The following is a 14,132-nucleotide window of genomic DNA, read 5'->3' as shown; positions in this document are numbered from 1 at the left end:
ATTCTCTATATTGAATGCACCCAGGCGTTTTCGCGTGCCTCCTAGCCCCCCGCCGCCGCCGCGCGCATCCCTTTCCCCGCGCCGCCGCCGCCTCCTCGATGCTCCTCCCCTAAATCCCACCGCCGCCGAGCACCCAGGCGTTTTCGCGCGCCTCCTAGCCCCCCGCCGCCGCCGCGCGCATCCCTTTCCCCGCGCCGCCGCCGCCTCCTCGATGCTCCTCCCCTAAATCCCACCGCCGCCGAGCGCCTCCCTGTCCTCGCGCCGCCGAGCGCCTCCCTGTTCTCGCGCCGCCGCGCGTCTCCCTGTCCCCGCGCCGCCGCGCGCCTCTCTGTCAGCGTGTCTCTGTCCCCCGCATTTGAATAACTCTGAGAAATTTTGTTAAAAAATATGATTGCAACTGCTGGTCTGATGTAATTGCAACTGCTGGTCTGGTGTGATTGCAACTTCTATATAACTATGTCCAAAAATCTATTAAATAAACAAGATTGCAACTGCTGCTCTGATGTAATTGCAACTGTGGGTCTGGTGTGATTGCAACTTCTATATAACTATGTCCAAAAATCTATTAAACAAACAAGATTGCAACTGCTGGTCTGGTGTAATTGCAACTGTGGGTCTGGTGTGATTGCAACTTCTATATAACTATGTCCAAAAATCTATTAAACAAACAAGATTGCAACTGCTGGTCTGGTGTAATTGCAACTTCTGGTCTGGTGTGATTGCAACTTTTATATAACTATGTCCAAAAATCTGTTAAACAAACAATGATTGCAACTGCTGTCTGGTGTAATTGCAACGGCTGGTCTGGTGTGATTGCAACTCCTATATAACTATGTCCAAAAATCTGTTAAACAAAACAATGATTGCAACTGCTGCCTGGTGTAATTGCAACTGCTGTCTGGTGTAATTGCAACTGCAAGTCTGGTGTGATTGCAACTTATGTGAAGAGGTTGAGCCGTTCGCGGAGGAGCCGTTCGCGGAGGAGCCGTTCACGGAGAAAGAGAGGCGGGGGCGGGAAAGTGAAAATATTCTGTCCGGAGCGTGCGGGAGGGACGAAACCGGCCTGGGTGGGACGGTTGGCTCGGTCCTGGCACATAGGTTCGGCCTGGGTGCATTCTCTATATTGAATGCACCCAGGTGTAATATATAAATACAGTGTATATATATATATATATATATATATATATATATATATATATATATATATATATATATATATATATATATATATATATATATATATATATATATATATATATACACACACATGAATGTCGTGCACGTAGCTATGTCCATCTGTGCCCGATGCATGGATCAGACCACCTCCACGGCCGGCGGCGTCTGATGTGCGGCCGTCATCATCACCATCATCGCGGGAGGCGGCGGCATGATGTCGACGATGACGGTTCTCACGTCGGCCTCCCCGTCGGCGTTGGCGTGGGACCGCCGCTCCTTCTCGGCGTCGGCCTGCACCGCCGCCTGCTGCATCTCCGACACGGCGCCGTTCTTCTTGGGGTTCCGGTTCCGGTACACGAAGAAGAGAACCATCTGGGCCAGGCCGAACAGCAGGCCCAGCACGTTCGGCATCTGCATATATATACATTACGCATAGACATAGAATACTAGCTTATTCTGCATGCTTTTGCAAAGATATACATAGACATAGACAAGACAGGAAAACAGCTGGGCCGTGGGCGTGGTGACACAAACGCAGACACCTGTACTTCACTATGCGTGATTACATCATAAAAGTACGTGTGTATTAAACCAATTAGCAGCATACCTTCCGCCTGCAGGTATCTACCTTTAATTCATTTGGCACGAGAAGATAAAAAGCGCGGGCCGGGGAAAAGAAATACAGTAGTTGACGAACAATGCGGTCGGTTGCGTGCTTTGCTTACCGCGACGAAGAAATCTTTGATGAGGAGGCCGTAGAAGAACCAGACAACGGCGCTGACGGTGAGGAAGAAGGACAGCCAGAAGGGCATGAACTCCACGCTCTTGGTTCTCATCACTCGCCGCTGTTTATTGGTTAAAGCAATCAGTAATACTACTGATGGACGACAATCTGCAGGTAGCTAGCTAGAGACAGAGCATGCAGCCAGCTTATTACGATGATGGCGAGAGGAGCGACGAAGACGGCGAGCGCGAAGGCGGCGCCGACGCCGCCGGCGATGGAGACGCGGCGCTGCGTGTCGACGACGTAGAACTGCAGGAAGGCGACCATGGCGCCGAAGAGCCCCATGTTGATGGCGCACAGCAGCTTGAGCGTGAACGCCTTCGCGGGCCCGGGCGCGTAGGCGAGGTAGACGGCGAGGTAGACGGACTCGGCGACGCAGGCGACGGTGTTGATGGAGAGGAGGAGGAGGTCCGTGCTCAGCAGCGCGTAGTAGAGCCACAGCGTCGCGCTCAGCAGCGCCACCACGTACGGCACCGACTGGAACGACTCCGTCGACTTCTTCGCGTACACGCGGTAGAACGTCGGCCTGTCGTACATGCATGTGTGCATCATGCAGGTTTTATTTTAGCGTTCGTACGTCCATATGTAATGAGAGGCAAGTTCTGATGATCGATTATGATTGGTACTCACACTGGTGCAAGGATGACCAGGAATGACAGGATGTTTCCTGCAATAATTAACAGACCATAGGGCGTTAGTTTCAGTTCGGCGACGACAGACTAATTAACCAATTAAGCGCGTTTAGTGTTTGTCAAGGGCGGAGATAAGCCAGATTAGCTAGCCAGTAGCCACAAGCCCACAACTACACTGTGCTAATAATCTGTGAGAAAATTAAATAATGCAGCATCTTCCAAGAAGGAACCTGCTGTGAGCATGCATATACCTAGGATCCCCACAGCAAAGGCCACCGGGTGCCCAACAGTGATCATCTTGAAGGCCGGGTATATATATGCTCAGCACTTCAGTTGTAATCTCTCAGCTCTCTCTCCCTCTCTCTATATATATAAGATCGCGAGCTAGCAACAGGGAGATCCCTGTCTTGCCTCGTGGGAGATTATAAGCTTGTGTTATTATCTAGATCAGCTGGTCGATCTCTCTCTACTGCACTGCACGCATGCCTGACACAGTGCTCTGGCCACCCCATGGAGATGAGCCGCTCCCGCTGCCACTTTGAAGAAAAAGAACTATATAACTAGGTAATCTGATGAGGAGAGGGTCTCTGCTGGTTCGCTGATCAGTGTTGAGAGAGTGCTTTGCTTTCCCGTCCTCACGTGGTGTGAGGAGGATAAAATATCACTTTAGGATTACAAATAAGTTGAAATAATCTATCAAATTTTAACTTATTTATGGTTACAAAGTAATATTTTATCCTTCTAACTTTCTATCATAATCTAACTTATATAATCTAGAAGGGAAATAAACATCCCTTAGGATGCGTGTCTAAAAAATCGTACATATGACCGACCATGTAAAATAATGTTTTGTACTATAGATATGAAACTATTTTGTAAAATAAGTTTAAAAAATAAAAGATATGATAGAGAGTGTGATATGATAGAAGAGTTGCCGAAGAGATAGCCTTATGTGCCAGTAATATAATCCACGATATGTCGCACTAAACATGCGTGTCTCAGATGACACGTACTTGTATATTTACTTGGCCTCATGATGCCGCCTACATGTGTCGTGTCGATGAGTCGATCTCCCTCGATTGTTGAAGACGATAACACGGGTGCACATGTTTTGTACGTACGTATTCATCGATCTAGCTACTAATAATAAATAACTTCTTTTGCTGTTGATCAACGGTATATATGACCAAAGGTACTGTGTTGTATACATGCTTGCATGCATGGATGGATGTGCGATCGAGAAGGTACGTGTAGCATCACTACTATGCATATGACCTCCACATGCATGCAATGGGGATTCATGGAGGCTAATGAGTAGTGCAATTTTTTCTTTGGTGAACTTGGTCTAGCGAGCTGGCAGCCCTCCCTCGCCAAAAGTACGTGTTTAAATTCCTTATATAAGGATAAAGGGGGCACACTATAAGCACATACTTTTGTGAGCGAGCTGGAATTCCATTTCTGCATCCTTCTATTTGTCGCAGACAGACGATGATGCAAACACATACATATATCTGAGCGAGGTTGCCAGCCATGATCTATTACAGTATTTGATTCCAACCGTATGTAGTGCATGCTTGGCAGGCATGGATCCCATATGTCTGAGCTTTCAGTTCTCATTGCTGCTGGTTAATCCGTCAAGAAAGCGGGGGCATAAGTTCTAGGCAAATAGTTGCTTGGGGGCGTGCAGCATAGTAGCCCTGCAAAGCTGCAATCATGCAAGTAGAATACTTATAACACATCATCTTTTCCTTTAACAAATTAAAGCAACTAACCTCTGTGAAAATATCTAGAGAAAGGTATTCGTTAGTGTGAGAAATCCTTACCACAGACCGCAGCTGCAGTACCCCTTAGGACTGATTTGGTGATTAGTGATCCCAAGGGGATCCATGGCGGAGGAATCACCTTACAATTTAATTTTGAATAGCAAGAGAATTTTTTCCCCTCGGGATCCCCGATCACCAAATCAGCCCTTAGAGAGCAAGTATAATAAGTTGATGTAGTAAGATTGTATGGGATGCCACATTAGATTTGTGGTGATATGAAAGAAACTGCTCACTAATAGTTAACTAAAAGTTGGCTACTCACATACACAGTTTATAAAACAAAGAGGTAAATCATGTATTAAAATGTATCATAAAAGTGTTATTATATGACTAAGTTGCTTTTAGGTGGCTTGTATATGACATGACAATATTATAAAGCATGTTATTGGCTATATTATTAGTACACAGATTAACCGCCACTAATCAGGTTACCAATCATAGTATACATAGGAGCCGATAGAGCAGGTTACTGGTCGATTGTTAGGTCGCCGCGACACGATCGATCAGGACTACCCACTTGCGCAGCCTATACTATGAGGGCTTTCGGTTGCGAAGGGATTAAGGAGGATTAAAGGGGATTTAATCCCCTTCTATTCAAAATTGAATAGGAGCCGAACATGCCCGTCTCCGCCGTAGATGTGCTTGTGTGCCCGGCGACGACCTAGCTTTAACTCCATGTACTGTTAGGCTGCTTAATGGGGACACAAATACCCATTAACATATAGAGAATTCCTATATTCCCCATGTATGGATATTGTTTTGGGAGAAATTCTTCCTCCGTTGGGTATGATGGGTATGTATATATGTATGGGGAAGCAGAATCCGAACCCAATTACTATGGAAAAAATTTACCCAATAAAATTAGGTGTGCAGTCCAATAGGCAATAAGCCCAACAACTCTTGGAAGTGAAGCCTCCTAGATATATAGGCATCACCCCATGAGCTCCATTGCTTATGGTGATATATCTTAGTGGAACTATCTAACCTACTACGTGTTAGAAATATAGGCATTTTCCATATCATTTTAATTCCATAAATTAACATTGTGATGATGACATATAAAAGATAATTAATCATATAAATCGTGATCTCAAATATACCCATAACAATATGGATCATGAGAATATAAAGCATATGAGTCATATAAATATAATAAGCATATAAACATGGTACATGTATTATGATGAAACAACTGAAAATAAACAGATAGCAACATAAACAACATGACTGTAAAATTAAAACAAACAAATATAACATATTATAATATGACAGATCAGATGATATAAATTTATGGCTACATACGAAACAACATATATGAATATATGAACTATATATAATCTGCAGAACGCAACACAGTAAGGAGATAAATTGATCATACCCTCCCATGCGCTCTGAGGATCCAGATCCTTGTCCAGCTTCTCTTGTCATGTCGCCAGGAAGAATCGCCAGGAAGAAGAAGATGCTTTGGGCAGTCGCGTAGACGCTCCCCAAAAACCTAATTGCTGATCCCCCGTGCAAGGTCTCGAACGACAAGGGCTTCGGAGGCACCTGCCCTCTCGCTGCTCTATGCGCGCAGAGTCACGAGATGGAAATACCCTCACTTGCAGCTGGACTGTGACTCTGAAGGTTCTGCTCTCGTGTCCCAAAGGGTCGCATGGGGCACGCCAAGAGACGGGCAGCTGAAGGACAAGGGTCTCGCATGCAGCTGACGAAGAGACGGGCAACTGAAAGGTTTAACTCGGAGTTAAAACTCCCGCGGTTAATGAGTGCTAAAAATTAACACAACCACACCACGCCCGCTCGCCGCCTGCCTCGCCTCGCCTCACCCGGCCCGGCTGGCGGCGGCGGCGCGCGCGCGTGTGGCACGCCCTTGATCGTTTATTGACTTCTCAAATTAAGTGGAATAATTCCCACCATATAAGTGAAGCCAAAGACCCTTGGACTTCCAATATGGTACTATTGGTATTCTCCACCATTACACACCATAGAGTTTATTGAATTAATGGGCCAAGTCCATAAAAGATCCAACAATCCCTACCAAACTCTAGGGTTTGTAATGATGAAGTATCAGAATCACAATCCTTTGATATACCAGTGTTTCGATGGAGACTGTTAAGTTGAACATCCATCTAGAATAAGAGTTTCACTCATTCACAACTGAACAATGGACTAAGCCTTGAATTGACAGTTTTGTGTGAAATAAGATTCGCTCAAATCCTTTGTTGATACTAGGCTGCAAAAGGGCATTCCCGCTGTTTAGAAGCATATAAGTCACACTTCAGTGCCTTTCATGAGTATTTAGGGATTACCCAAGTCCCATAGACTGTGACCAGCAGTCTGACTCATATAGGTGTACTCCTCAGAAGATATTCTATAGGACAACATCTCATCTTTATAAGACTCTTGGAATACATTAAGGTAAATACCATCATGCCTTACAAATAGGAAAGATGTGCATCATAAATGAGTTAAGGAAGGGATCTTTCCTCACAATCTACTCCTAGCTTGTTGCTCCACTCTACTTTACGGGATCTCCGATCACATAGAGCAGGTTACCACTAGAGTAGATTTCACATGGGTCTCATACCCATTTCTCTCGATGCACTTTCTATCACATTGCGTGACAGACCCTTAGTGAATTGATCTGCCAGATTATTAGATGTGTGGACATAATACACCGTTATAACTCCGGAGTTTTTCAGCTTTCTGACAGATTTCAATCTCCTCTTAACATGCCTTGTAGACTTCATGTTATTCCTAGAACTGTTAACCTTTGTAATCACCATTTGGTTGTCACAGTTCATGGAAATAGCCGGTATCGGTTTTTCAACTACCGGTAAATCCAATAGGAAATCACGAAGCCACTCGGCCTCAGCCCCAGCAGTGTCTAATGATGCAAGTTCTGCTTCCATTGTAGACTTCGTTAAGATAGTCTGCTTGCAAGACTTCCAGGAAACAGCGCCACCTCCAAACAGAAACACATATCCGCTTGTGGCATAAAGCTCATCAGCATCAGAAATCCAGTTGGCATCACAATAGCCTTCCAGCACTTTTGGGTTTCCAGTATAATGAATACCGTATGTCATAGTACCTTTCAAATACCGCAACACTCTCTCAAGAGCACGCCAGTGATCATCTCCTGGTTTCAACACAAACCGACTTAGCTTACTCACAACATAAGGGATGCCTGGCCTTGTTGCACTTGCAAGGTACATGAGCGAGCCAATGATCTGGGAGTATGTCAATGGATCCCTTGCTATTCTCTGATTCTTTCTCAATAGCATGCTAGGGTCATAAGGTGTTGGAGCAGGATCACAGTCACTAAAACCAAAGCGACTCAATACCTTTTCCACATAATGAGATTGTAACAAAGTTACCCCACCATCACCTTCTCTAACAAGCTTGATGTTTAGAATGACATCAGCTTCTCCCAAATCTTTCATTTCGAAATTGCTCGATAGAAGATTTTTAACTTCCTCAATCACATTGAGATTTGATCCAAAGATCAAGATGTCATCAACATAAAGGCACAACATAACAGACTCACCCCCACCATACCGATAATACACACACGTGTCAGATTCATTTACAGCAAAACCAGCAGCTGTAAGAGTATTATCAAACTTTTCATGCCATTGCTTAGGTGCTTGTTTTAGGCCATACAATGATTTATTAACCTGCACACCTTGTTCTCTTGACCATCCGCAATGAACCCTTCTGGCTGATCCATGTAGATCTCCTCATCTAACTCTCCATTTAGGAAAGTTGTCTTAACATCCATCTGATGAATGATAAGACCATAAGAGGCTGTCACGGCTATTAATGTGCGAATTGTAGTCAATCGAGCCACTAGTGAGTAGGTATCAAAGAAATCTTCACCCTCTTTTTGGATATATCCTTTGGCCACAAGCCTTGCCTTGTACCTCTCGATTGTACCATCAGGCCTAAGCTTTTTCTTGAAGATCCATTTGTAACCTATAGGTTGACAACCATAAGGACGGTCAACGACCTCCCAAGTTCCATTAGACATAATAGATTCCATCTCACTCCTTACTGCTTCCTTCCATAAGTCAGCATCAGGAGAGGAATATGCCTCACTAATGGTAGTTGGTGTGTCTTCCACAAGGTACACTATAAAGTCATTACCAAAGGATTTTGCAACCCTCTGTCTCTTGCTCTTTCGAGTGACTATAGTGTCATCCTCCTCAGGGATGTGCACATGAGGATCCTCAGCATGATCTATAGGAATAGACAGTTCGTGCTCATGTGGAATTATAGTCTCATGACTTGTATCACTAGGTGTATTCTTCTTGGGAAACTCATTCTCAAAAAATGTTGCGTCTCTTGATTCCATGATAGTATCAACATACATATCAGGCACATCAGATTTTATAATTAAGAACCTATACCCAGTGTTGTGAAAAGAGTACCCAAGGAATATACAATCAACAGTTTTAGGCCCAAGTTTACGCTTTTTGTTGATTGGCACATTCACTTTAGCCAAGCAACACCAAGTGCACAAATATGAGAGATTTAATCTTCTCTTTTCCCATTCCTCAAATGGTGTGATCTCTTTGTTCTTTGTTGGAACTCTATTCAGGACATGATACGCCGTCAAAATCGCCTCACCCCACCATGCCTTGGATAATCCCGCTGTACTCAACATCGCATTCACCAAATCTGTTAGAGTGTGGTTTTTCCTTTCAGCAATCCCATTGAATTGTGGTGAGAATGGCGGTGTCCTTTCATGAATAATACCATGTTCCACGCAGAACTCATCGAACACATTAGAGAAATATTCTCCACCTCGATCGGATCTTAACCGTTTTATTTTCCGCTCAAGTTGGTTCTCAACTTCAGCTTTATAGGTCTTAAAATAATTAAACGCTTTATCCTTTGTTTTTAAGAGATACACATAGCAAAATCTAATGGAGTCATCTAAAAAAGTGAGAAAGTATCTTTTACCACCTTTTTGTCAAAATTCCATTCATCTCGCACAAATCAGAATGAATAAGCTCTAGAGGTGCCAAATTCCTCGCCTCAACAGCCTTGTGAGGCTTGCAGGGTTGTTTTGATTCAACACACACATGGCACTTAGACTTTTTGACCAAGTTAAATTTAGGAATTAGATTTAGATTTGCTAACCGCATAAGACAGCCAAAGCTTGCATGACAAAAACGTGAATGCCATAAATCTGACTCATCAGAAAAATTAACAGAATTCACCATTTTATTACACACATCATGCAGTGATAAGCGGAACAAGCCTCCGTAGTCATATCCTTTACCAACAAAAGTACCATGTTTCGACACAACACATTCTCAAGAGCAACTTTGTATCCATCTCGACATAGCATCGAAGCACTAACGAGATTCTTCTTGATAGAGGGCACATGTTGCACGCTCTTCAATGGCATCGTCTTTCCTAAAGTAAACTTCAGAATGACCGTACCACACCAAGAACATGAGCACGCGACCTATTTCCCATTAACAAGCGCTAGACCTTCCGATCTGGTAGGAGAAGAACATAGAGGCATCAGCACACACATGAATATTTGCACCACTGTCCATCCACCACTCAGGTGAATTACAAAGTGAAAGAACAAATGGTAAAGAATTACCATACCCAGATTGTCGGGGACAATAATTAGGGGTACCCCCAAGACTCCTTATCTCAGCTGGTAACCCCCATCAGCACAAAACTACAAAGGCCTGATGGGTGCGATTAAGTCAAGGCTCGGTCCACTCAAGGGACACGATCTCGCCTCGCCCGAGCCCAGGGGGCGGCCGACCCCGGAGGATTCACGTCTCGCCCGAGGGCCCCCTCAAGCAACGGACACACCTTCGGCTCGCCCGAGGCCCAGTCTTCGCCAAGAAGCAACCTTGGCCCGATCGCCACGCCGACCGACCGTATCGCAGGACCATTTAATGCAAAGGTGGCCTAACACCTTATCCTGACGCGCGCCCTTCAGTCGACAGAGCCGAAGTGACCATAGTCACTTCGCCGTTCCACTGACCGGCCTGACAAGAGGACAGCGTCGCCTGCGCCGCTCCGACTGTTGTGCCACTCGACAGAGTGAGGCTGACAACAGCCAAGTCCGGCCTCAGGCGCCATAGGAAACTCCGCATCGCCCGACCCCAGGGCTTGGACTCGGGCTCAGCCCCGGAAGACGACGAACTTCGCCCGACCCTAGGGCTCGGACTCGGGCTCAGCCCCGGAAGACGACGAACTCCGCATCACCCGACCCCAGGGCTCGGACTCGAGCTCAGCCCCGGAAGACGACGAACTCCGCTTCGCCCGACCCCAGGGCTTGGACTCGGGCTCAGCCCCAGAAGACGATGAACTCCGCATCGCCCGACCCCAGGGCTCGGACTCGGGCTCAGCCCCGGAAGACGACGAACTCCGCATCGCCCGACCCCAGGGCTCAGACTCGGGCTCAGCCCCAGAAGACGACGAACTCCACTTCGCCTGACCCTAGGGCTCGGACTCAGCCCTGGCCTCAGCCGACGGTCTCCGCCTCGCCCAACCGAGGGGCTCGGACTTGACCTCGGCCTTGGAAGACAGACTCGACCTCGACCTTGGAGGAGCCTCCACCTCGCCCAACCCAGGGCTCGGACCGACCACGTCACAGGAGGCGCCATCATTACCCTACCCCAAGCTAACTCAGGCTACGGGGAACAAGACCGGCGTCCCATCTGGCTCGCCCCGGTAAACAAGTAATGATGGCGCCCCGCATGCTCTATGACGACGGCGGCTCTCAGCCCCCTTACGGAAGCAAGGGGACGTCAGCAAGGACTCGACAGCCCCGACAGTTGTCCTTCCGCTAGGCTCCAGCGCTCCTCCGACGGCCATGACACCACACGAACCGGGTGCCAAAACCTCTCCGGCTGCCACGATGGCATGTACTTAGGGCACTAGCTCTCCTCCGCTAGACACGTTAGCACACTGCTACACCCCCCATTGTACACCTGGATACTTTCCTTACGCCTATAAAAGGAAGGTCCAGGGCCCTCTTACAGAGGGTTGGCCGCGCGGGGAAGGACGGGACGGCGCTCGCGTAAGCTGCTCGCTCCCTCCCGCGTGGATGCTTGTAACCCCCTACTGCAAGCGCACCCGACCTGGGCGCGGGACAAACACGAAGGCCGCGGGTTTCCCCTTTACGCCTGTCTCCCTCCGGCTTCTTCCCCCCTTCGCGCTCCATCTCGCGCCGACCCATCTGGGCTGGGGCACGCGGCGACAATTTACTCGTCGGTCCAGGGACCCCCCGGGTTCGAAACGCTGACAGTTGGCGCGCCAGGTAGGGGCCTGCTGCGTGTTGACGAACAGCTTCCCGTCAAGCTCCAGATGGGCAGTCTCCAGCAACCTTTCCAGCCCGGGACAATGCTCCGTTTCGGGAGTCTTGAGTTCATGTCCCTCGACAGCAGCTACGACATGATACTCCTTCTCCCGCCGCGCGACAGCGACAATGGCGGCCGACAACCTGCCCGCCGGCGGCGGAATCGACGATGTCTTCCCCACGTGGTGGAAGAACAACATTCGGGCTTGTCCCGTCCCCTCCCCCGCCGACGGAGGAGGAGGCGGGGCAACCAAGGCCAAGCAGGAGGCGGCACCTCGTCGGTTGTCGAGCGAGTCGACGGCGTCGGCGCCCCAACGGGGGGCACGTCGGGCATCGACCTCGCGTCTGAGACGAAGACGAGCGCTGTCTCCCTACAACACGCCAACCCCAAGCAAATGGACGACGCCAGCACGCTCGCAAAGGACATGCTGGGCGTCACCCTCGTACCTGAGACGACGGTGCAGTCTGCCCCTGACGTGACTTCGTCACCGCCCGTCGACCAAGAGGTACCGACCGATTCCCATCTCGTGCCTTTTGGATTCAGCCTCGACCCACCAAGCGACTTCGCTTTGGTGGACGCTCTCATAGAGGCGAGTCCAAACCCTCTGGGGTATTGTATGCGGTCACCCTGGGACCGGCTGACGGCCGTCTCGACCTACAGGCCCTCGGGTTCCGAGGAAGATGACGAGCCCGACTTTAGTTGGGATTTCTCCGGACTTGGTAACCCCAGTGCCATGCGGGACTTTATGACCGCATGCGACTACTGCCTTTCCGACTGTTCCGACGGTAGCCGCAGCCTCGGTGACGAGGACTGCGGCCCAAGTCGTGAATGTTTCCACGTCGATCTAGGGGTCCCGACGAAGGCAACCATCTTGGTATGTCGGAGAACGGTGATCCCCCTAGGCCTGTGCCTCGCGTTGACATCCTTCGGGAGCTAGCTGTGGTCCCCGTCCCGGCGGGGGGTCATGACCCACAGCTCGAGCAAATCCGCGAGATGCAGGCAAGGCTCGACGAGGGAGCAGGAACACTTGAGCCGTTCCGCTGGGACATTGGGCAGGAATGGGCGGGCCAACCTCCGGCGGAGAAGTGCGTCATCTACCCCAGGGCATCCAGCACCGCATCGCCGACGATGTCAGGGTAAGGCCGCCACCGGTTTCCAGTGGGGTCGGCCAGAACCTGGCTGCAGCGGCAATACTTCTCCGCGCGATGCCGGAGCCATCAACCACTGAGGGGCGGCGTATCCAGGGAGAGTTCAAGAATCTCCTGGAGGATGCCGCGGTCCGACGGGCCGAAAGCTCTGCCTCCCGAAGGCAGGGGTACCCCTCGAAACATCGCGCCGCGACTTCCCGATTCATGCGGGAAGCCTCGGTCCACACCGGGCGCACGCGCAACACAGCGCCTGCGGCCCCGGGTCGCCTCGGCAACAAACACCCTCACCGCAACCGTCGAACCTACCTTGACGAGAGGGTGCGCCGAGGCTACCACCCCAGGCGTGGGGGACGCTATGACAGCGGGGAGGATCGGAGTCCCTCGCCCGAACCACCCGGTCCGCAGGCTTTCAGCCGTGCCATACGACGGGCGCCGTTCCCGACCCGGTTCCGAACCCCGACTACTATCACAAAGTACTCGGGGGGGGGGGGGGGGACGAGACCGGAACTGTGGCTCGCGGACTACCGGCTGGCCTGCCACCTGGGTGGAACGGACGATGACAACCTCATCATCCGCAACCTCCCCCTGTTCCTCTCCAACACCGCTCGAGCCTGGCTGGAGCACCTGCCTCTGGGGCAGATCTCCAACTGGGACGACCTGGTCCAAGCCTTCGCCGGCAATTTCCAGGGCACGTACGTGCGCCCAGGGAACTCCTGGGGTCTCTGAAGCTGCCGCCAGCAGCCAGGGGAGTCTCTCCGGGACTACATCCGGCGATTCTCGAAGCAGCGCACCGAGCTGCCCAACGTCACTGATTCGGATGTCATCGGCGTGTTCCTCGCCGGCACCACCTGCCGCGACCTGGTGAGCAAGCTGGGTCACAAGACCCCCACCAGGGGGAGCAAGCTGATGGACATCGCCAGCAAGTTCGCCTCTGGCCAGGAGGCAGTTGAGGCCATCTTCCGGAAGGACAAGCAGCCCCAGGGCCGCCTACCGGAAGATGTCCCTGAGGCGTCAACTCAGCGCGGCACCAAGAAGAAAGGCAAGAAGAAGTCGCAAGCGAAACGCGACGCCGCCGACGCGGACCTTGTCGCCGCCGCCGAGTACAAGAACCCTCGGAAACCTCCCGGAGGTGCCAATCTCTTCGACAAGATGCTGAAGGAGCCGTGCCCCTATCATCAGGGGCCCATCAAGCACACCCTTGAGGAGTGCGCCATGCTTTGGCGCCACTTTCA

General features: G+C 49.8%; 1 protein-coding gene across 1 annotated transcript; it reads right to left on the bottom strand.

The window, feature by feature from the left end:
* Positions 1-1,281: 1,281 nt before the first annotated feature.
* Positions 1,282-2,889, bottom strand: LOC103640316 (bidirectional sugar transporter SWEET12). The gene is made up of 5 exons (XM_008662920.3): positions 2,844-2,889; positions 2,591-2,627; positions 2,114-2,486; positions 1,902-2,021; positions 1,282-1,587 (listed from the first exon to the last, which is right to left on the bottom strand). The coding sequence occupies exons 1-5, from the start codon at positions 2,887-2,889 to the stop codon at positions 1,315-1,317; spliced, it is 849 nt and encodes a 282-aa protein (XP_008661142.1). The 3' UTR covers positions 1,282-1,314.
* Positions 2,890-14,132: the final 11,243 nt, after the last annotated feature.

The sequence above is a fragment of the Zea mays genome, chromosome 9 (assembly GCF_902167145.1).
Source record: "Zea mays cultivar B73 chromosome 9, Zm-B73-REFERENCE-NAM-5.0, whole genome shotgun sequence".
In the NCBI taxonomy this organism is placed as follows: domain Eukaryota; kingdom Viridiplantae; phylum Streptophyta; class Magnoliopsida; order Poales; family Poaceae; genus Zea; species Zea mays.
The sequence above is the reverse complement of the archived record's forward strand: the minus strand, read 5'-3'. Positions and strand labels throughout refer to the sequence as shown.